At 46.0% G+C, this 24280-nt stretch overlaps 1 protein-coding gene across 2 annotated transcripts in view; it reads left to right on the top strand.

The window, feature by feature from the left end:
* Positions 1–24280, top strand: part of LOC139582494 (kinesin-like protein KIF13B) — a 69905-nt gene that overhangs the window by 4585 nt on the left and 41040 nt on the right. For both annotated transcript variants that reach the window (XM_071412554.1, XM_071412555.1), the window contains exons 5-20: positions 2288–2300; positions 2412–2472; positions 3867–3959; positions 4384–4564; positions 4831–4918; positions 7046–7180; positions 8013–8125; positions 8574–8685; positions 10131–10343; positions 11525–11635; positions 12309–12443; positions 14191–14321; positions 19523–19609; positions 20021–20208; positions 22213–22474; positions 23028–23190. In XM_071412554.1, coding sequence (XP_071268655.1) covers positions 2288–2300; positions 2412–2472; positions 3867–3959; positions 4384–4564; positions 4831–4918; positions 7046–7180; positions 8013–8125; positions 8574–8685; positions 10131–10343; positions 11525–11635; positions 12309–12443; positions 14191–14321; positions 19523–19609; positions 20021–20208; positions 22213–22474; positions 23028–23190 — 2086 coding nt within the window. The remainder of the gene's footprint in view (positions 1–2287; positions 2301–2411; positions 2473–3866; positions 3960–4383; positions 4565–4830; positions 4919–7045; positions 7181–8012; positions 8126–8573; positions 8686–10130; positions 10344–11524; positions 11636–12308; positions 12444–14190; positions 14322–19522; positions 19610–20020; positions 20209–22212; positions 22475–23027; positions 23191–24280) is intronic.

The raw sequence follows: 24280 nt of genomic DNA, 5'->3' as shown, positions 1-24280 counted from the left end.
GTTCATTGTTCGTAGCTTATGCCTTGCCCATACTTTGACATCAGCAAACCGCTCTCCCACACGACGCCATACACGTTGTCTGCCATCTGCTCGGTACAGCTGAAACCGGGATTAATCCGTGAAGAGCCCACTTCTCCAGCGTGCCAGTGGCCATCGAGGTGAGAATTTGCCCACTGAAGTCGGTTACGACGCCAAACTGCAGTCAGGTCAAGACCCTGGTGAGCACGATGAGGCTGCAGATGAGCTTCCCTGTTTCTGACAGTTTGTGCAGAAATTCTTCGATTGTGTAAACCCACAGTTTCATCAGCTATCCGAGTGGCTGGTCTCAGACAATCCTTCAGGTGAATAAGCCGGATGTGGAGGTCCTGGGCTGGCGTTGTTACACTTGGTCTGCAGTTGAGAGGCCAGTTGGACTTACTGCCAAATTCTCTAAAATCGATGTTGGAGGCAGCTTATGGTAGAGAAATGTGCACCTGTGTTATGATCAGGCTGTTTAATCAGCTTCTTGATATGTTCCCAGCACAAGGTGCACCTGTGTAATGATCATGCTGTTTAACCAGCTTATTGATATGTTCCCAGCACAAGGTGCACCTGTGTAATGATCAGGCTGTTTAATCAGCTTCTTGATATGTTCCCAGCACAAGGTGCACCTGTGTAATGATCAGGCTGTTTAATCAGCTTCTTGATATGCCACACCTGTCAGGTGGATGGATTATCTTGGCAAAGGAGAAATGATAACTAACAGGGATGTAAACAATTTAAAAAAAATATTCTGTGCGTATGGAACATTTCTGGAAACTTTTATTTCTGCTCCTGAAACATGGGACCAACACTTTTATATGTTGCGTTTTTATATTCTTTGTTCAGTGTAGTTTAGGAGATCACAAGGCTTGGTAAACAGCTAGTGGAGGGATCCCAGCCAACCGGAGAACCTGACCCTGTAGGAGGATCTTCTTTAGCGTCAGCCAAGCTACTCTGTGGTTGAGTTGCAACGAGTCATAAATGCAGTGTTTGGTTTTCACCAGACATAATGGGACCCGTGTCATCCAAAAAGTTGACTCTAATTTGCCGCCAAAAAGCACCTGGACGATCGTCAAGACTCCTGGAAGAATGTTCTACGAGTCTTGGTGATCATCCGGGTGCTTTCTGGGTCCCATTATGTCTGGTGAAAACCTAACACTGCATTCCACAGTAAGAACCTCATACCAACGGTCCAGCATGGCTGTGGTAGTGTGATGGTTTGGGGTCAGCGTGGTAGTGTGATGGTTTGGGGATGCTTTGCTGCTTCAGGACCTGGACGACTTGCCTTAATAGAAGGAACTATGAATCCTGCTCTGTATCAGGAGAATTCTACAGTAGAATGTCAGGCCGTCCGTCTGTAAGCTGAACAGCAGCTGGGTCATGCAGCAAGACAATGATCCAAAACACACAATCAAGTCTACATGAAAATGGCTAAAAAAGCCATACATTTGAAGTTTTGGAATGGCCTAGTCAAAAGTCCAGACCTAATCCCAATTGAGATGTTGTGACGGGACTTGAAACGAGCAGTTCATGCTTGAAAACCCACAAAAGTCACTGAGTTAAAGCAGTTCTGCATGGATGAGTGGACCAAAATTCCTCCACAGTGACGTGAGAGACTGATCAACAACTACAGGAAGTGTTTGGTTGGGAGTCATTGCAGCTAAAGGTGGCACAACCCCCAATGCTCTTTTGAGACCCCTCTTTCTTTAAAAAATGTTTTATTGGAGAAAAATATAAACATACGATCACATTGGCTTCCCCCCTAATCCTTTAGAACATTCCCAATTCATCTCTCACCCCCCTCCCTCTCTCTCTCACCCCCCTCCCTCCCTCTCACCCTCCTCCCTCTCTCTCTCACCCCCCTCCCTCTCTCTCACCCCCTCCCTCTCTCTCACCCCCCTCCCTCTCTCTCTCACCCCCCTCCCTCTCTCTCACCCCCCTCCCTCTCTCTCTCACCCCCCTCCCTCTCTCTCACCCCCCTCCCTCCCTCTCACCCTCCTCCCTCTCACCCTTCCCTTGACAACTTGTTGCCTTGACAGCTTGATTTTAAGCTTTTGATGATATAAAAAGTATGTTTTATTTTTTTATATACACCCTTTTCATATCACCTTTTGACTTCACGGACTTTGTTAGTAAATACATTATTAATAGCTTAATGTTTTCCCTTGTATATGAATGCACACTGGTATTATTAGTCAGCCCACTTTGTTTGGAGTAAAGCTGTTTTAACTAAGTCTTTCCCTTTCCTCTCTGTTGTCCTGTTCAGGAATCAGCCTAAGGTGAGCCCTTAACCAGGACAGTATTGTGAGGTTACAAAATCACTATCTTTAATCACTTTTGTGAATGTAAGGATTTATGTGTTCCTCAACTGGCTGTCATTTTCCCCTCAGGTCTTTGCTTATGACCACTGCTTCTGGTCCATGGACGAGTCCGACACAGACAAGTTTGCAGGTTAGTATATCTCAGAATGTCGAATACATACTTTATTCAGCAACAAGATCAACAAGACATCCATCCTCTTCCACATACAATATCCACACAGTCTAATAGATCAGTGTAAGGATTATCCTTGAGATTCTCTCTCTTTCCCCTGGGCTATGTGCATTGTGGGGACACAGTTGTAGCCCTCTTGCTGTTGAGTTGTTATTCATTAGAACAGGCTTTATACTGGAATCACTATGCTTCCTGGTCCCAGAGAGCTGCATGGAGGGTAAAGCACTATGCTTCCTGGTCCCAGAGTGCTGCATGGAGGGTAAAGCACTATGCTTCCTGGTCCCAGAGCGCTGCATGGAGGGTAAAGCACTATGCTTCCTGGTCCCAGAGTGCTGCATGGAGGGTAAAGCACTATGCTTCCTGGTCCCAGAGTGCTGCATGGAGGGTAAAGCACTATGCTTCCTGGTCCCAGAGTGCTGCATGGAGGGTAAAGCACTATGCTTCCTGGTCCCAGAGAGCTGCATGGAGGGTAAAGCACTATGCTTCCTGGTCCCAGAGTGCTGCATGGAGGGTAAAGCACTATGCTTCCTGGTCCCAGAGCGCTGCATGGAGGGTAAAGCACTATGCTTCCTGGTCCCAGAGTGCTGCATGGAGGGTAAAGCACTATGCTTCCTGGTCCCAGAGGGCTGCATGGAGGGTAAAGCACTATGCTTCCTGGTCCCAGAGAGCTGCATGGAGGGTAAAGCATTATGCTTCCTGGTCCCAGAGGGCTGCATGGAGGGTAAAGCACTATGCTTCCTGGTCCCAGAGTGCTGCATGGAGGGTAAAGCACTATGCTTCCTGGTCCCAGAGTGCTGCATGGAGGATAAAGCACTCCCAGGTTTAACTGTACTGATACACCTGAAGAAAGGAACAGACCTGGAAATAGATTATCTTGGCTTTAGGGAAGAGAAATATCTGCCTTTGACAAAGATCCTCATATTCTAATGCAATTCAATTGAAATGTAATGCGTGTTTCTGTCTGTGTGTGTGTTTCTGTCTGTTTGTTTGTGTGTGTGTTTCTGTCTGTGTGTGTGTCTGTGTGTGTGTCTCCGTCTGTGTGTTTCTGTCTGTTTGTTTGTGTGTGTGTTTCTGTCTGGTGTGTGTGTCTCCGTCTGTGTGTTTCTGTCTGTGTGTGTGTTTGTGTGTGTGTTTCTGTCTGGTGTGTGTGTCTCCGTCTGTGTGTTTCTGTCTGTGTGTGTGTTTGTGTGTGTGTTTCTGTCTGGTGTGTGTGTCTCCGTCTGTGTGTGTGTTTCTGTCTGTTTGTGTGTGTGTTTCTGTCTGTGTGTGTGTTTGTGTGTGTGTTTCTGTCTGTGTGTTTGTTTGTGTGTTTCTGTCTGTGTGTTTGTGTGTGTTTCTGTCTGGTGTGTCAGGTCAAGACGTTGTGTTCCAGTGCCTTGGAGAGAGTCTTCTGGACAATGCCTTCTTGGGCTATAACGCCTGTATCTTTGCCTATGGACAGACAGGTTGGTACCAGACGAGTGACCCAGACAGATAGACAGACAGGGTGGTACCAGACTAGTGACCCAGACAGACAGACAGGTTGGTACCAGACTAGTGACCCAGATAGACAGGCAGGGTGGTACCAGACTAGTGACCCAGACAGACAGACAGGTTGGTACCAGACTAGTGACCAGGCATTCAATAACACACACGGTGACTCAGTTTAAACACACTTGTAATCCAATTATTTATTTGTTACCTCAAACAAAACAAAACCTTTTTTTGGCCCTGTGACTAAATTGGCAGTGCCTCACCTGTTTAGATTTGATTGGCTGAGTCTTAGTGATCCAGTGATTTGATTGGCTGAGCCTTACTGATCCAGTGATTTGATTGGCTGAGCCCTCCTGATCCTCTGATTTGGATTGGCTGTGTGCCCCCTTTCCCTAGGCTCAGGGAAGTCGTACACCATGATGGGTTCGTCAGAGCAGCCAGGTCTGATCCCGCGGCTGTGCAGCTCTCTGTTTGACCGGACCCTACTGGAACAGAGGGAGGGAGAGAGCTTCACTGTAGAGGTCTCCTTTATGGAGATCTACAACGAGAAGGTTCGGGATCTACTGGATCCTAAAGGGTGAGGAGAACAGGAACTCCATTTTTTGGGGGGGTGAACAAATGTTTTATTACCAGTAAATGACAGATAAACAAGAAACCAATCATATGTTTTAGTATGTGGACATACTGTACATGTAGACTCATATCAGTACATAGAGATGACCTCTCACATATGATGAAAACTGATGATTTCTTTATTGTCCAAACAATCAAGGTGGGAAATCCCAAAGTTAAAAAAAATAGTATTTCCTGATGAAACCTCTCTTCCCCGGTCTCTGCCCTCAGAAGTCGTCAGGCCCTGCGCGTGAGAGAACACAAAGTGTTTGGGCCGTACGTTGATGGTCTGTCTCGTCTGGCTGTAGCCTGCTATAAGGTACTTTTCTTATCGAATGTATCGAATTGTTTTAAGTCTTCCAGAATTGTCTTTTATTTGACCTCTATTGGTTCAGGTTGGTCTCATTGGAATACATGTTCTTTGTCAAGAGAGGACTGGCACTGCTAATACAATACTACATACAGGACATTCAGAAAGAATTCACACCCCTTGACTTTTCCCACATTTTGCTTAGGCTGTAAGCTGAATTTAAAATGGATTCAATTCTTGAGTCAATAATTATTCAACCCCTTTTGTTATGACAAGCCTAAATAAGTTCAGGAGTAAACATTTTCAAGTCACAATGTAAACAAGTCACATTAAGTTGCAAGGTGCAGTAATAGTGTTTAACATGATTTTTTAATGACTGTCTCATCTCTGTACCCCCACACACACACACATGTAAGGTCCCTCAGTTGAGCTGTGAATTTCAAGCACAGATTCAACCACAAAGACCAAGGAGGTTTTCCAATTCCTCGCAAAGAAGGGCACCTATAAGTATTTATTATGGATCCTGGGGTTTTAAGGCAGTTTCTACCATTTTTAAAAACATTACAATACATTGACAGATTTCACAACACACTGTGTGCCCTCAGGCCCCTACTCCACCACTACCACATATCTACAGTACTAAATCCATGTCTAAGTGTGTGTATAGTGTGTATGTTATCGTGTGTGTGTGTGTGTCTGTCTATTGGTAGGGGTAAAAAAATATCCCTTTGAGCATGGTGAAGTTATTAATTCCACTTTGGATGGTGTATCAATACACCCAGTGACGTTAGAACAGAGGTGAATGGCTGTGACAGGAGAAAACGTTAGGCTGGATCAACTACATTGTAGTTACTCCACAACACTAACCTAAATGACAGAGTCAAAAGATGGCAGCCTGTACCACTAAAGTAAATTGTCCTGAATACAAGTGTTTTGTATGGGGGCAAATCCAATATGGGGGCAAATCCAATATGGGGGCAAATCCAATATGGGGGCAAATCCAATATGGGGGCAAATCCAATATGGGGCAAATCCAATATGGGGGCAAATCCAATATGGGGGCAAATCCAATATGGAGGCAAATCCAATATGGGGGCAAATCCAATATGGGGCAAATCCAATATGGGGCAAATCCAATACAACACATTTCTGAGTACCACTTTCCATATTTCAATACATTTTGAAAACATTTCTAAAAACTTGTTTTCACTTTGTCATTATAGGATATTGTGTGTAGATGGGTGAGATAAAAATAAATACATTGTAATCCGTTTTGAATTCCGGCTGTAACAACAAAATGTGGAATGAGTCAAGGGGTATGAATACTTTCTGAAGGCACTGTATGAATGCTTACTCTAGAAAGACCAGCCAATCCCTTACTCTCTCCCTCCGTCTTTCTCCCTCTCTCTCCCTCTCTCTCTCCCTCGGTCTCCCTCTCTCTCCCTCTCTCTCCCTCCGTCTTTCTCCCTCCCTCGTCTCTCTCTCCCTCGGTCTCTCTCGGTCTCTCTCCCTCCCTCCATGTCTCTCTCTCTCTCTCCCTCGGTCTCTCTCCCTCCCTCCATGTCTCTCTCTCTCTCTCCCTCGGTCTCTCTCTCGGTCTCTCTCCCTCCCTCCATGTCTCTCTCTCTCTCTCCCTCGGTCTCTCTCTCTCTCTCTCTCCCTCGGTCTCTCTCTCTCTCTCCCTCGGTCTCTCTCTCTCTCTCTCTCCCTCGGTCTCTCTCTCTCTCGGTCTCTCTCCCTCCCTCCATGTCTCTCTCTCGGTCTCTCTCCCTCCCTCCATGTGTCTCTCTCTCTCTCTCTCCCTCGGTCTCTCTCTCGGTCTCTCTCCCTCCCTCCATGTCTCTCTCTCTCTCTCTCTCTCCCTCGGTCTCTCTCTCGGTCTCTCTCCCTCCCTCCATGTCTCTCTCTCTCTCTCTCTCTCCCTCGGTCTCTCTCTCGGTCTCTCTCCCTCCCTCCATGTCTCTCTCTCTCTCTCCTTCGGTCTCTCTCTCGGTCTCTCTCCCTCCCTCCATCTCTCTCTCTCTCTCCTTCGGTCTCTCTCTCGGTCTCTCTCCCTCCCTCCATGTCTCTCTCTCTCTCTCTCTCTCGGTCTCTCCCTCGGTCTCTCTCCCTCCCTCCATGTCTCTCTCTCTACAGGACATAGAGTGTCTGATGTCAGAGGGTAACAAGTCTCGTACAGTAGCAGCCACCAACATGAATGAGGAGAGCAGCAGGTCCCATGCCGTCTTCAACATCATCCTCACACACACTCTAATGGACCTGGGTTCTGGGGTAGGTCCAACACACACACTCTCATGGACCTGGGTTCTGGGGTAGGTCCAACACACACACTCTCATGGACCTGGGTTCTGGGGTAGGTCCAACACACACACTCTCATGGACCTGGGTTCTGGGGTAGGTCCAACACACACACTCTCATGGACCTGGGTTCTGGGGTAGGTCCAACACACACACTCTCATGGACCTGGGTTCTGGGGTAGGTCCAACACACACACTCTCATGGACCTGGGTTCTGGGGTAGGTCCAACACACACACTCTCATGGACCTGGGTTCTGGGGTAGGTCCAACACACACACTCTAATGGACCTGGGTTCTGTGGTAGGTCCAACACACACACTCTCATGGACCTGGGTTCTGGGGTAGGTCCAACACACACACTCTAATGGACCTGGGTTCTGGGGTAGGTCCAACACACACACTCTCATGGACCTGGGTTCTGGGGTAGGTCCAACACACACACTCTCATGGACCTGGGTTCTGGGGTAGGTCCAACACACACTCTCATGGACCTGGGTTCTGCGGTAGGACAGGATAAATAGTTTCTTTACAAATTACATTCAACACATTCTAATCCAGCATTACCACATTCTAATCCAGCATCACCACATTCTAATCCAGCATCACCACATTCTAATCCAGCATCTTGCCAATTGTTGCTTTGATGGTTTTCTGAATACATCATGTGATGACATCAAATCACTCAAGGTCTTTACTTTTAATATGTTGACTTTCATTTCCTCCAGCTGTTGCTATGTGTGTTGCTAACAAACCAGTCTGTTTCATATTGCTCTATATAGCCCCATGTTGTTGTTGTTGTTGTAGACCAGTGGTGAGAAGGTCAGTAAGCTGAGTCTGGTGGATCTGGCTGGCAGTGAGAGAGCTGCTAAGACTGGAGCTACTGGAGAGAGGATGAAGGAGGGGAGCAACATCAACAAGTAAGTTACATCTCACTCTCTTCTCCCCCCCCCCTCTCTTTCCCTCCTCCCCTTCCCCCCTCTCTTCTCCCCCTCAACTCTCTTTCCCTCCTCCCCTTCCCCCCTCTCTTCTCCCCCTCACCTCTCTTTCCCTCCTCCCCTTCCCCCCTCTCCTCTCTTTCCCTCCTCCCCTTCCCCCCTCTCTTCTCCCCCTCACCTCTCTTTCCCTCCTCCCCTTCCCCTCTCTGCCCCCCCACCTCTCTTTCCCTCCTCCCCTTCCCCCCTCTCTTCTCCCCCTCACCTCTCTTTCCCTCCTCCCCTTCCCCTCTCTGCCCCCCCACCTCTCTTTCCCTCCTCCCCTTCCCCCCTCTCTTTTTTTTATTATATACTTTGTACACGGTCTCTCAATGTCTCTCAAAATGTTACACACTTTGTTACATCTTCACGTTCTATAAATCACTGTTGTCAGGTCTCTAAGCACGCTGGGCCTGGTGATCTCAGCGCTGGCAGACCAAGGAGCAGGGAAGAACAAGACCAAGTTTGTTCCCTACAGAGACTCCGTTCTCACCTGGCTACTCAAGGTACGCTGAGTCATATTACCATTATTTACATTTACATTTAAGTCATTTAGCAGACGCTCTTATCCAGAGCGACTTACAAATTGGAAAGTTCATACATATTCATCCTGGTCCCCCCGTGGGGAATGAACCCACAACCCTGGCGTTGCAAGCGCCATGCTCTACCAACTGAGCCACACGGGATATGGGTTATTACCATGGGCTATTATCGTTCAACATTCTGCAACTGTAACTGTGTAGCCTCGTCTCTCCTGCCACACTGTATATGTGGTGAAGCAGTCTGTTTTTAAATGGAGTAACTCCTTCTCTCATTCAGATCTCACATTCCTCCTCTCTCTCCTCCTCTCTACAGGACAGTCCGGGTGGTGACAGTCTGTCTTTTCTAACAGAGTAACATCTCTCTCCTCTTTATTTCATTTTATTTCAATTTAAGGGGCTTTATTGGCATGGGAAACATATGTTTACATTGCCAAAGCAAGTTAAGTAGATAATAAATAAAAGTGAAATAAACAAAACAAAAATTAACAGTAAACATTACACTTACAAAGTGGGGCGGCAGGTAGCCTAGTGGTTAGAGCGTTGGGCCAGTAACCGAAAGGTTGCTAGATCGAAACCCTGAGCTGACAAGGTAAAAATCTGTCGTTCTGCCCCTGAACAAGGCAGTTAACCCACTGTTCCCCGGTAGGCTTGCCTAGTTAAATAAAAAAAAAATATATAAAAAAGTTCCAAAAGAATAAAGACATTTCAAATGTCATTATTATGTAACGATGTGCAAATAGTTAAAGTACAAAAGGGAAAATAAATAAACATAAATATGGGTTGTATTTACAATCTTCACTGTTTGCTCTTTTCTTGTGGCAAAAGATCGTGCTGCTGTGATTGCATCCAATAGATATGGGAGTTTATCAAAATGGGATTTGTTTTCGATTTCTTTGTGGGTCTGTGTAATCTGAGGAAAATATGTGTCTCTAATATAGTCATACATTTGGCAGGAGGTTAGGAAGTGCAGCTCAGTTTCCAACTCATTTTGTGGGCAGTGCACATAGCCTGTCTTCTCTTGAGAGCCAAGGCTGCCGTAGGCAGACCATCTCAATAGCAAGGCAAGGCACTGAGTCTGTACATAGTCAGAGCTTTCTGTTGTTTTGGGTCAGTCACAGTGGTCAGGTATTCTGCCACTGTGTACTCTCTGTTTAGAGCCAAATAGCATTCTAGTTTGCTCCGTTTTTTTGTTAATTCTTTCCAATTTGTCAAGTAATTATCTTTTTGTTTTCTAATGGTTTGGTTGGGTGTAATTGTGTTGCTGTCCTGGGGCTCTGTGGGGTGTGTTTGTGTTTGTGAACAGAGCCCCAGGACCAGCTTACTTAGGGGACTCTCCCTCTCCAGGACAGTCTGGGTGGTAACATGCTGTCTTTTCTAACAGAGTAACCTCTCCCTCTCCCTCTCTCCAGGACAGTCTGGGTGGTAACAGTAGGACAGCCATGGTAGCCACGGTGAGTCCAGCAGCTGATAACTATGACGAGACTCTGTCCACGCTGCGCTACGCTGACCGGGCTAAGAGCATCGTCAACCACGCCGTCGTCAACGAAGACCCCAATGCACGCATCATCAGAGAGCTACGGGTGGAGGTGGAGAAACTACGAGACCAGCTCACTGAGGCGGAGGTACTGAACGGTTATTATATAATATATCAGGCATCACCAACTCACTGAGGTACTGAACAGTTATTATATAATATATCAGGCATCACCAACTCACTGAGGTACTGAACAGTTATTAATTATATAACAGGCATCACCGACTCACTGAGGTACTGAACAGTTATTATATAATATATCAGGCATCACCAACTCACTGAGGTACTGAACAGTTATTATATAATATAACAGGCATCACCAACTCACTGAGGTACTGAACAGTTATTATATTATATAATGTAACAGGCATCACCAACTCACTGAGGTACTGAACAGTTAATAATTATATAACAGGCATCACCGACTCACTGAGGTACTGAACAGTTATTAATTATATTGCTTGTGTGTGTGTGTCTTTATAATGGTTGTGTGTGTGTGTGTGTCTTTATAATGGTTATGTTTGTGTGTGTCTTTATAATGGTTGTGTGTGTGTGTGTGTGTGTGTCTTTATAATGGTTATGTTTGTGTGTGTCTTTATAATGGTTGTGTGTGTGTGTCTTTAATGGTTGTGTGTGTGTGTCTTTAATGGTTGTGTGTGTGTGTCTTTAATGGTTGTGTGTGTGTGTCTTTAATGGTTGTGTGTGTGTGTCTTTAATGGTTGTGTGTGTGTGTCTTTAATGGTTGTGTGTGTGTGTCTTTATAATGGTTATGTGTGTGTGTGTGTCTATATAATGGTTGTGTGTGTGTGTGTCTTTATAATGGTTGTATGTGTGTGTGTGTGTGTCTTTAATGGTTGTGTGTGTGTGTGTGTGTGTCTTTATAATGGTTATGTTTGTGTGTGTCTTTATAATGGTTGTTTGTGTGTGTCTTTAATGGTTGTGTGTGTGTGTCTTTAATGGTTGTGTGTGTGTGTCTTTAATGGTTGTGTGTGTGTGTCTTTAATGGTTGTGTGTGTGTGTCTTTAATGGTTGTGTGTGTGTGTCTTTAATGGTTGTGTGTGTGTGTCTTTATAATGGTTATGTGTGTGTGTGTCTTTATAATGGTTATGTGTGTGTGTGTCTTTATAATGGTTGTATGTGTGTGTGTGTGTGTCTTTAATGGTTGTGTGTGTGTGTGTGTCTTTATAATGGTTATGTGTGTGTGTGTGTCTTTATAATGGTTGTGTGTGTGCGTGTCTTTATAATGGTTGTTTGTCTCCTCCCTGTCAGTCTATGAAGGCTCCAGATTTGAAGGAGAGGCTGGAGGAGTCAGAGAAACTGATTCAGGAGATGACGGTTACCTGGGAACAGAAACTACGGAAGACTGAGGCGGTGGCTCAGGTAGCTACACACACACACACACACACACGCTTGTTTTACTATCCTTGTGGGGACCAAGCAATTGATACGCATTCAAAATCCTATTTTCCTAACCCTAAAGCCACAAGTATTTTTCCTTGTGGGGACCCCACATGTCCGAGCTTTCCTTGTTTTACTATCCTTGTGAGGACTTCTGGTCCCCACAAGGATAGTAAAACCAAAAAAACACACGCGAACACACACCTGGGAGCTGAAACTCGGCAAGACTGAGGCTGTCGCTCAGGTACGGATATACAACAGAACGTACATACATATGTACATGTATTGTTAATGTCAGTGTTTTGTCCTCTAGGAGCGTCAAACAATTGGAGTCTCTAGGTATCTCTCTCCAGTCGTCTATCTTCTATGTTGTCCTCTAGGAGCGTCAGAAACAGTTGGAGTCTCTAGGTATCTCTCTTCTATGTTGTCCTCTAGGAGCGTCAGAAACAGTTGGAGTCTCTAGGTATCTCTCTTCTGTGTTGTCCTCTAGGAGCGTCAGAAACAGTTGGAGTCTCTAGGTATCTCTCTCCTGTGTTGTCCTCTAGGAGCGTCAGAAACAGTTGGAGTCTCTAGGTATCTCTCTCCTGTGTTGTCCTCTAGGAGCGTCAGAAACAGTTGGAGTCTCTAGGTATCTCTCTCCTGTGTTGTCCTCTAGGAGCGTCAGAAACAGTTGGAGTCTCTAGGTATCTCTCTCCAGTCGTCTGGCATCCGAGTGGTAGACGACAAGTGTTTCCTTGTCAACCTCAACGCCGACCCTGCCCTCAATGAGTTGCTGGTTTACTATCTAAAGGTACGGTCAGCAATTTAACATATAATCCACTGATCTTATAGACTTTTATATCTCCATTTCACTCTTCATTAAGGGATTGAGGACCTGACTCTGATTTGCGTCCCATGTTTCTGTCTAGTGTGTAGGCTTGGTTGGATAATATCATGTCTATTTTGACACACAGTACCAGTCAAAGGTTTGGACACACCTACTCATTCCAGGGTTTTTCTTCATTTGTACTATTTTCTACATTGTAGAATAGTGAAGACATCAAAACTATGAAATAACACATGGAATCATGTAGTAACGAAAAAAGTAATAAACAAATCAAAGTATATTTTATATTTGAAAGTAGCCACCCTTTGCCTTGATGACAGCTTTGTACACTCTTGGCATTCTCTCAACCAGCTTCATGAGAAAAACTTTTCTAACAATCTTGAAGGAGTTCCCACATATGCTGAGCACTTGTTGGCTGCTTTTCCTTCACTCTGCTGTCCGACTCATCCCAAACCATCTCAATTGGGTTGTGGTCGGGTGATTGTGGAGGCCAGGTCATCTGATGCAGCACTCCATCACTCTCCTTCTTGGTCAAATAGCCATTACACACCCTGGAAGTGTGTTTTGAGTCATTGTCCTGTTGAAAAATAAATGATAGTCCCACTCAGCGCAAACCAGTTGGGATGGCGTATCGCTGCAGAATGCTGTGGTAGCCATGCTGGTTAAGTGTGCATTGAATTCTAAATAAATCACAGTCAGTGTCACCAGCAAAGCACCCCCACACCATCACAACTCCTCCTCCATGCTTCACGTTGGGAACCACACATGCAGAGACCATCCGTTCACCTACTCTGCATCTCATAAAGACACGGCGGTTGGAACCAAAATCTCCAATTTGGACTCATCAGACCAAAGGACAGATTTCCACCGGTCTAATGTCCATTGCTCGTGTTTCTTGGCCCAAGCAAGTCTCTTCTTATTGGTGTCTTTTAGTAGTGGTTTCTTTGCAGCAATTCGACCATTAAGGCCTGATTTCACGCAGTCTCCTCTGAACAGTTGATGTTGAGATGTCTATTACTTTTTTTGCAATCTGAGGTGCAGGTAACTCTAATGAACTTATCCTCTGCAGCAGAGGTAACTCTGGGTCTTCCTTTCCTGTGGCGGTCCTCATGAGAGCCAGTTTCATCATAGCGCCTGATGGTTTTTGTGTCTACACTTGAGAAACTTTGAAAGTTCTTAATCTTCCTGATTGACTGACCTTCTTGTCTTAAAGTAATGATGGACTGTCATTTCTCTTCGCTTATTTGAGCTGTTCTTGTCATAATATGGACTTGGTCTTTTACCAAATAGGGCTATCTTCTGTATACCACCACTTCCTTGTCACAACACAACTGATTAGCTCAAACACATTAAGAAGGAAAGAAATTCCACAAATTAACTTTTAACAAGGCACACCTGTTAATTGAAATGCATTCCAGGTGACTCCCTCATGAAGCTGGTTGAGAGAATGCCAAGTGTGCAAAGCTGTCTTCAAGGCAAAGGGTGGCTACTTTGATGAATCTCAAATATAAAATATATTTAGATTTGTTATACTTTGTTTTTTGTTACTACATGATTCCATATGTGTTATTTCATAGTGTTGATGTCTTCACTGTTATTCTACAATGTATAAAATAGTAAAAATAAAGAAAAACCCTTGAATGAGCAGGAGTGTCCCAACTTTTGACTGGTAGTGTATGTCATCTCTATCACGCCTCTGTCCTGTGTGTAGGAGCACACGCGTGTTGGCTCAGCTGACTCTCAGGATATTCAGCTGTGTGGTATGGCCATCCACCCTGAACACTGTGTCATCAACATCACCGCTGACACTGGAGTGGTTCTCACGCCACACCGCAGCTCCCGGTACGTTCACTAGGGCTGTGGTGAAACCAGTATTATAGTATTAGATACATCATTACTGTTATAGTACTGTCAGCCAATCAGCATTCAGGACTAGAACCACCCAGTCTATAATACATCATTACTGTTATAGTACTGTCAGCCAATCAGCGTTCGGGACTAGAACCACCCAGTCTATAATACTAGATACATCATTACTGTTATAGTACTGTCAGCCAATCAGCATTCAGGACTAGATCCACCCAGTCTATAATACTAGATACATCATTACTGTTATAGTACTGTCAGCCAATCAGCATTCAGGACTAGAACCACCCAGTCTATAATACTAGATACATCATTACTGTTATAGTACTGTCAGCCAATCAGCATTCAGGACTAGAACCACCCAGTCTATAATACTAGATACATCATTACTGTTATAGTACTGTCAGCCAACCAGCATTCAGGACTAGATCCACCCAGTCTATAATACTAGATACATCATTACTGTTATAGTACTGTCAGCCAATCAGCATTCAGGACTAGATCCACCCAGTCTATAATACTAGATACATCATTACTGTTATAGTACTGTCAGCCAATCAGCATTCAGGACTAGATCCACCCAGTCTATAATACTAGATACATCATTACTGTTATAGTACTGTCAGCCAATCAGCATTCAGGACTAGATCCACCCAGTCTATAATACTAGATACATCATTACTGTTATAGTACTGTCAGCCAATCAGCATTCAGGACTAGATCCACCCAGTCTATAATACTAGATACATCATTACTGTTATAGTACTGTCAGCCAACCAGCATTCAGGACTAGATCCACCCAGTCTATAATACTAGATACATCATTACTGTTATAGTACTGTCAGCCAACCAGCATTCAGGACTAGATCCACCCAGTCTATAATACTAGATACATCATTACTGTTATAGTACTGTCAGCCAACCAGCATTCAGGACTAGATCCACCCAGTCTATAATACTAGATACATCATTACTGTTATAGTACTGTCAGCCAACCAGCATTCAGGACTAGATCCACCCAGTCTATAATACTAGATACATCATTACTGTTATAGTACTGTCAGCCAACCAGCATTCAGGACTAGATCCACCCAGTCTATAATACTAGATACATCATTACTGTTGTAATACACATTACACATGTTGTGATATAGCCTGGTCCTAAACCTGCTGTATATATGTTGTGATATAGCCTGGTCCTAAACCTGCTGTATATATGTTGTGATATAGCCTGGTCCTAAACCTGCTGTATATATGTTGTGATATAGCCTGGTCCTAAACCTGCTGTATATATGTTGTGATATAGCCTGGTCCTAAACCTGCTGTATATATGTTGTGATATAGCCTGGTCCTAAACCTGCTGTATATATGTTGTGATATAGCCTGGTCCTAAACCTGCTGTATATATGTTGTGATATAGCCTGGTCCTTAACCTGCTGTATATATGTTGTGATATAGCCTGGTCCTTAACCTGCTGTATATATGTTGTGATATAGCCTGGTCCTAAACCTGCTGTATATATGTTGTGATATAGCCTGGTCCTAAACCTGCTGTATATATGTTGTGATATAGCCTGGTCCTAAACCTGCTGTATATATGTTGTGATATAGCCTGGTCCTAAACCTGCTGTATATATGTTGTGATATAGCCTGGTCCTAAACCTGCTGTATATATGTTGTGATATAGCCTGGTCCTAAACCTGCTGTATATATGTTGTGATATAGCCTGGTCCTAAACCTGCTGTATATATGTTGTGATATAGCCTGGTCCTAAACCTGCTGTATATATGTTGTGATATAGCCTGGTCCTAAACCTGCTGTATATATGTTGTGATATAGCCTGGTCCTTAACCTGCTGTATATATGTTGTGATATAGCCTGGTCCTTAACCTGCTGTATATATGTTGTGATATAGCCTGGTCCTAAACCTGCTGTATGTAACACATGTTGTGATATAGCCTGGTCCTTAACCTGCTGTATATATGTTGTGATATAGCCTGGTCCTAAACCTGCTGTATGTAACACATGTTGTGATATAGCCTGGTCCTAAACCTGCTGTATATAACATGTTGTGATATAGCCTGGTCCTAAACCTGCTGTATATATGTTGTGATATAGCCTGGTCCTAAACCTGCTGTATATATGTTGTGATATAGCCTGGTCCTAAACCTGCTGTATATATGTTGTGATATAGCCTGGTCCTAAACCTGCTGTATATATGTTGTGATATAGCCTGGTCCTAAACCTGCTGTATATATGTTGTGATATAGCCTGGTCCTAAACCTGCTGTATATATGTTGTGATATAGCCTGGTCCTAAACCTGCTGTATATATGTTGTGATATAGCCTGGTCCTAAACCTGCTGTATATATGTTGTGATATAGCCTGGTCCTAAACCTGCTGTAACACATGTTGTGATATAGCCTGGTCCTAAACCTGCTGTATGTAACACATGTTGTGATATAGCCTGGTCCTAAACCTGCTGTATATATGTTGTGATATAGCCTGGTCCTAAACCTGCTGTATATATGTTGTGATATAGCCTGGTCCTAAACCTGCTGTATATATGTTGTGATATAGCCTGGTCCTAAACCTGCTGTATATATGTTGTGATATAGCCTGGTCCTTAACCTGCTGTATATATGTTGTGATATAGCCTGGTCCTAAACCTGCTGTATATATGTTGTGATATAGCCTGGTCCTAAACCTGCTGTATATATGTTGTGATATAGCCTGGTCCTAAACCTGCTGTATATATGTTGTGATATAGCCTGGTCCTTAACCTGCTGTATGTAACACATGTTGTGATATAGCCTGGTCCTTAACCTGCTGTATGTAACACATGTTGTGATATAGCCTGGTCCTAAACCTGCTGTACGTAACACATGTTGTGATATAGCCTGGTCCTTAACCTGCTGTATGTAACACATGTTGTGATATAGCCTGGTCCTAAACCTGCTGTATATATGTTGTGATATAGCCTGGTCCTAAACCTGCTGTATGTAACACATGTTGTGATATAGCCTGGTCCTAAACCTGCTGTATATATGTTGTGATATAGCCTGGTCCTTAACCTGCTGTATATATGTTGTGATATAGCCTGGTCCTTAACCTGCTGTATATATGTTGTGATATAGCCTGGTCCTAAACCTGCTGTATATATGTTGTGATATAGCCTGGTCCTTAACCTGCTGTATATATGTTGTGATATAGCCTGGTCCTTAACCTGCTGTATATATGTTGTGATATAGCCTGGTCCTAAACCTGCTGTATATATGTTGTGATATAGCCTGGTCCTAAACCTGCTGTATATATGTTGTGATATAGCCTGGTCCTAAACCTGCTGTATATATGTTGTGATATAGCCTGGTCCTTAACCTGCTGTATGTAACACATGTTGTGATATAGCCTGGTCCTTAACCTGCTGTATGTAACACATGTTGTGATATAGCCTGGTCCTAAACCTGCTGTACGTAACACATGTTGTGATATAGCCTGGTCCTTAACCTGCTGTATGTAACACATGTTGTGATATAGCCTGGTCCTAAACCTGCTGTATATATGTTGTGATATAGCCTGGTCCTAAACCTGCTGTATGTAACACATGTTGTGATATAGCCTGGTCCTAAACCTGCTGTATATATGTTGTGATATAGCCTGGTCCTTACCCTGCTGTATATATGTTGTGATATAGCCTGGTCCTTAACCTGCTGTATATATGTTGTGATATAGCCTGGTCCTAAACCTGCTGTATATATGTTGTGATATAGCCTGGTCCTTAACCTGCTGTATATATGTTGTGATATAGCCTGGTCCTAAACCTGCTGTATATATGTTGTGATATAGCCTGGTCCTAAACCTGCTGTATATATGTTGTGATATAGCCTGGTCCTAAACCTGCTGTATATATGTTGTGATATAGCCTGGTCATAAACCTGCTGTATATATGTTGTGATATAGCCTGGTCCTAAACCTGCTGTATATATGTTGTGATATAGCCTGGTCCTAAACCTGCTGTATATATGTTGTGATATAGCCTGGTCCTAAACCTGCTGTATATATGTTGTGATATAGCCTGGTCCTAAACCTGCTGTATGTAACACATGTTGTGATATAGCCTGGTCCTAAACCTGCTGTATGTAACACATGTTGTGATATAGCCTGGTCCTAAACCTGCTGTATGTAACACATGTTGTGATATAGCCTGGTCCTAAACCTGCTGTATATATGTTGTGATATAGCCTGGTCCTAAACCTGCTGTATATATGTTGTGATATAGCCTGGTCCTAAACCTGCTGTATATATGTTGTGATATAGCCTGGTCCTAAACCTGCTGTATATATGTTGTGATATAGCCTGGTCCTAAACCTGCTGTATATATGTTGTGATATAGCCTGGTCCTAAACCTGCTGTATATATGTTGTGATATAGCCTGGTCCTAAACCTGCTGTATATATGTTGTGATATAGCCTGGTCCTAAACCTGCTGTATATATGTTGTGATATAGCCTGGTCCTAAACCTGCTGTATGTAACACATGTTGTGATATAGCCTGGTCCTAAACCTGCTGTATATATGTTGTGATATAGCCTGGTCCTAAACCTGCTGTATGTAACACATGTTGTGATATAGCCTGGTCCTAAACCTGCTGTATATATGTTGTGATATAGCCTGGTCCTAAACCTGCTGTATATATGTTGTGATATAGCCTGGTCCTAAACCTGCTGTATATATGTTGTGATATAGCCTGGTACTAAACCTGCTGTATATATGTTGTGATATAGCCTGGTACTAAACCTGCTGTATGTAACACATGTTGTGATGTATGTTTCCAACATGAAAGCTGTTTCCCTGAAGGAGTTAAATCTGCTTGGTATTTTGTTTCCTTGCCTCATACTAATGAGTGTGGTGATACTGGACTCATCCCGGCCCTAACATGCACACATACCGCAACACACAGTACACACAATAATCATACACACCACAATGCACAGTACACACACACAACGTAATGGTACACACACACACACACATCACAACACACAGTAGACAAGTCTCTCTCTCACCTGTATTTGTGGCTTGTTAATGTCATCTGAGACATTAACACACTACACAAAGAAATACATACTGTACTGTATCGATGCTGTAGTCAGTGATGACACGATCTCTCTGTCTACAGTACGTGTGTGAATGGCTCTTCAGTCACCAACCCAGTCCTGCTTCACCATGGAGACCGGATCTTGTGGGGAAACAACCACTTCTTCAGGTCTGCCTGTTCACACTGTGGGGAAGGGTTAGGCTGGCTACTGTTTAAAAAATAACATCTCTATGTACTTGAGTAGCAGCTGTTATTAATCTGTAAGCATGTCTGAAATGTATACCTCATGATTTCTCTCACCCTCTCTCTCTCTCTCTCTCTCACCCACTCTCTCTCTCTCTCACCCTCTTTCTCTCTCTCTCTCTCTCTCTCTCTCTCTCTCTCTCTCTCTCTCTCTCTCTCTCTCTCTCTCTCTCTCTCTCTCACCCTCTCTCTCTCTCTCACCTCTCTCTCTCTCTCTCTCACCCTCTCTCTCTCTCTCACCCTCTCTCTCTCTCTCTCACCCTCTCTCTCTCTCTCACCCTTTCTCTCTCTCTCTCTCTCACCCTTTCTCTCTCTCTCCTCATTCCACCCCTTCAGGATCAACCTGCCCAGACACCTAGCCCATGCGGGGGGTGAGGATGAGGCGGGTAGTGTGATGAAGAATTGCCTCAGTACTGACCAGTTGGAGGTGGACTTTGATACGGTCAGCAATGTGTCCAGTGAGGTCAGCTTTGGCTACGAGTTCGCCCAGACAGAGGTCATGATGAAGGGCATGGGAAACAACGGTGAGAGGGATGGTGTGTATGGGGTCTGCTAGAGGGATGGTGTGTATGGGGTCTGATAGAGGGACGATGTAAATGGGGTCTGATAGAGGGACGATGTAAATGGGGTCTGATAGAGGGACGGTGTGTATGGGGTCTGATAGAGGGATGGTGTGTATGGGGTCTGATAGAGGGACGGTGTGTATGGGGTCTGCTAGAGGGATGGTGTGTATGGGGTCTGCTAGAGGGATGGTGTGTATGGGGTCTGATAGAGGGATGGTGTGTATGGGGTCTGATAGAGGGATGGTGTGTATGGGGTCTGATAGAGGGATGGTGTGTATGGGGTCTGATAGAGGGACGGTGTGTATGGGGTCTGATAGAGGGACGGTGTGTATGGGGTCTGATAGAGGGACGGTGTGTATGGGGTCTGATAGAGGGACGGTGTGTATGGGGTCTGATAGAGGGACGGTGTGTATGGGGTCTGATAGAGGGACGGTGTGTATGGGGTCTGATAGAGGGACGGTGTGTATGGGGTCTGATAGAGGGATGGTGTGTATGGGGTCTGATAGAGGGACGGTGTGTATGGGGTCTGATAGAGGGACGGTGTGTATGGGGTCTGCTAGAGGGACGGTGTGTATGGGGTCTGCTAGAGGGATGGTGTGTATGGGGTCTGCTAGAGGGATGGTGTGTATGGGGTCTGATAGAGGGACGATGTAAATGGGGTCTGATAGAGGGATGGTGTGTATGGGGTCTGATAGAGGGACGGTGTGTATGGGGTCTGATAGAGGGACGGTGTGTATGGGGTCTGATAGAGGGACGGTGTGTATGGGGTCTGATAGAGGGACGGTGTGTATGGGGTCTGATAGAGGGACGGTGTGTATGGGGTCTGATAGAGGGACGGTGTGTATGGGGTCTGATAGAGGGACGGTGTGTATGGGGTCTGATAGAGGGACGGTGTGTATGGGGTCTGCTAGAGGGACGGTGTGTATGGGGTCTGCTAGAGGGACGGTGTGTATGGGGTCTGCTAGAGGGACGGTGTGTATGGGGTCTGATAGAGGGACGGTGTGTATGGGGTCTGATAGAGGGACGGTGTGTATGGGGTCTGATAGAGGGATGGTGTGTATGGGGTCTGATAGAGGGACGATGTAAATGGGGTCTGATAGAGGGACGGTGTGTATGGGGTCTGATAGAGGGACGGTGTGTATGGGGTCTGCTAGAGGGACGATGTAAATGGGGTCTGATAGAGGGACGGTGTGTATGGTGTCTGCTAGAGGGACGATGTAAATGGGGTCTGATAGAGGGACGGTGTGTATGGGGTCTGATAGAGGGACGGTGTGTATGGGGTCTGATAGAGGGCTGGTGTGTATGGGGTCTGATAGAGGGACGGTGTGTATGGGGTCTGATAGAGGGCTGGTGTGTATGGGGTCTGATAGAGGGACGATGTGTCTGATAGAGGGACGGTGTGTATGGGGTCTGATAGAGGGACGGTGTGTATGGGGTCTGATAGAGGGACGATGTGTATGGGGTCTGATAGAGGGACGATGTGTATGGGGTCTGCTAGAGGGACGGTGTGTATGGGGTCTGATAGAGGGACGATGTGTATGGGGTCTGATAGAGGGACGATGTGTATGGGGTCTGATAGAGGGACGATGTGTATGGGGTCTGATAGAGGGACGATGTAAATGGGGTCTGCTAGAGGGACGATGTAAATGGGGTCTGCTAGAGGGACGATGTAAATGGGGTCTGATAGAGGGACGATGTGTATGGGGTCTGATAGAGGGAGAGAGAGAACATTAGTCTAGACAGGTCATGATGAAGGCCATGGGGGAAACAACGGTGAGTTCCTTTTCCTCCTCATCTTCTGAGGGATACAGAGGAAGAGGTCCCATTCAAAATGAAACACGATTCAACTAGTCAGGGACTTGGTGCTTTCAAAGATCCATTCACTTTTCCCAGCATTCATAACTAATCCCCTCTCTCTCGCCTTCCCGCTCTCCCTCCCCCTTCCCGCTCTCCCTCCCCCCTCAGACCCCATGCAGTCTGTCCTCCAGACGTTGGAGCGGCAGCACGAGGAGGAGAAGAGGACGGCTCTGGAGCGCCAGAGACAGATGTACGAGCAGGAGCTGCAGCAGCTGAGGAAGCAGCTCCCTCCTGCAGAGAAACACACTCTGCCGCTGCAGAGCCCTGGACCCGCAGGCCTGGAGCCAGCCGGACCCTCAGCATCAGCAGCGGCATCGATCGCATCATCACCTTGCGCCCAGACACGCATGCGAAGATGGAGCGAGAACAGGTGAGGTGTCAGGTTGTCAAAGTCTGAAACCCAAATAGACCCGTATGTCTTGGTATTTTGTCTATCTGGAAACATTGGATCACAGACATTTAATTAATTAACTAAAACACACCTAGTCATCCAGATTATCATTTGGTACCTGAATACTTTTTCACAATGTTTTGTCCTGTTGTCCTGTCCTTCTCCATGCCATGCAGAGAGGCAGTGATGACTCCTCTATGTAGATGAGAGGCAGTGTCTGTCTGTCTGTCTCGCTCTCTGTCTCGCTCTCTGTCTCGCTCTCTGTCTCGCTGTCTGTCTCGCTCTCTGTCGGTCTGTCTTTCTCTGTCGGTCTGTTATCTCTCTGCCTCCCCCTGTAGAGAGGCCATGATGACTCGTAGACTGAGACAACAGATCGTCAGAGCTAACCTGCTGGTCCTCTAACTGACCCTCTGTGTCTCTCTCTCCGTGCTGTAGAGAGGCCATGATGACTCGTAGCCTGAGACAACAGATCGTCAGAGCTAACCTGCTGGTCCTCTAACTGACCCTCTGTGTCTCTCTCTCCGTGCTGTAGAGAGGCCATGATGACTCGTAGCCTGAGAAGACTGAGGGAACAGATCGTCAGAGCTAACCTGCTGGTGCAGGAGGCTGGCTTCATAGCTGAGGAACTCAACAAGAGGACGGAGTACCTGGTCACACTGCAAATACCTGCTGCTAACCTCGACGCCAACAGGAAGGTCGGTGTCGGGTGTGTGTGCCTGCGTGACAACATTATCAGCTTTACATACAGTGCTGTGTGTGTCAATGTTTGTCCACGGAGGTGTGTGTGTGTGTGTGTGTGTGTGTGTGTGTGTGTGTGTGTGTGTGTGTGTGTGTGTGTTCACATGTTTAGAACAGTGTGTCTACAGTGAGAGGTGTTGGCCCCTTGCCATGTGTGTTTAGTTTAGGCGGTGCTGAGTGAGCCTGTGGTGCAGGACAGCGTGAGGCGGTGCTGAGTGAGCCCGTGGTGCAGGACAGCGTGAGGCGGTGCCGAGTGAGCCCGTGGTGCAGGACAGTGTGAGGCGGTGCCGAGTGAGCCTGTGGTGCAGGACAGCGTGAGGCGGTGCCGAGTGAGCCCGTGGTTCAGGACAGCGTGAGGCGGTGCCGAGTGAGCCTGTGGTGCAGGACAGCGTGAGGCGGTGCCGAGTGAGCCCGTGGTGCAGGACAGCGTGAGGCGGTGCCGAGTGAGCCTGTGGTGCAGGACAGCGTGAGGCGGTGCCGAGTGAGCCTGTGGTGCAAGGCAGCGTGAGGCGGTGCCGAGTGAGCCTGTGGTGCAGGGCAGCGTGAGGCGGTGCCGAGTGAGCCTGTGGTGCAGGGCAGCGTGAGGCGGTGCCGAGTGAGCCTGTGGTGCAGGGCAGCGTGAGGCGGTGCCGAGTGAGCCTGTGGTTGCAGGGCAGCGTGAGGCGGTGCCGAGTGAGCCTGTGGTGCAGGGCAGCGTGAGGCGGTGCCGAGTGAGCCTGTGGTGCAGGGCAGCGTGAGGCGGTGCTGAGTGAGCCTGTGGTTCCAGGACAGCGTGAGGCGGTGCTGAGTGAGCCTGTGGTGCAGGACGGCGTGAGGCGGTGCTGAGTGAGCCTGTGGTGCAGGACAGCGTGAGGCGGTGCTGAGTGAGCCTGTGGTGCAGGACGGCGTGAGGCGGTGCTGAGTGAGACTGTGGTTCCAGGGCCTAAGGATGAAGAGAAGCATACAGTTGAAGTGGAGTAGTTGAAAAACAAGTTTTAATGACACCCACCTAAGTGTATGTAAACTTCCGACTTCAACTGTATATATACACACACTAACCCTTTCTCC

Source organism: Salvelinus alpinus, chromosome 8 (genome assembly GCF_045679555.1).
Source record: "Salvelinus alpinus chromosome 8, SLU_Salpinus.1, whole genome shotgun sequence".
In the NCBI taxonomy this organism is placed as follows: domain Eukaryota; kingdom Metazoa; phylum Chordata; class Actinopteri; order Salmoniformes; family Salmonidae; genus Salvelinus; species Salvelinus alpinus.
The sequence above is the reverse complement of the archived record's forward strand: the minus strand, read 5'-3'. Positions and strand labels throughout refer to the sequence as shown.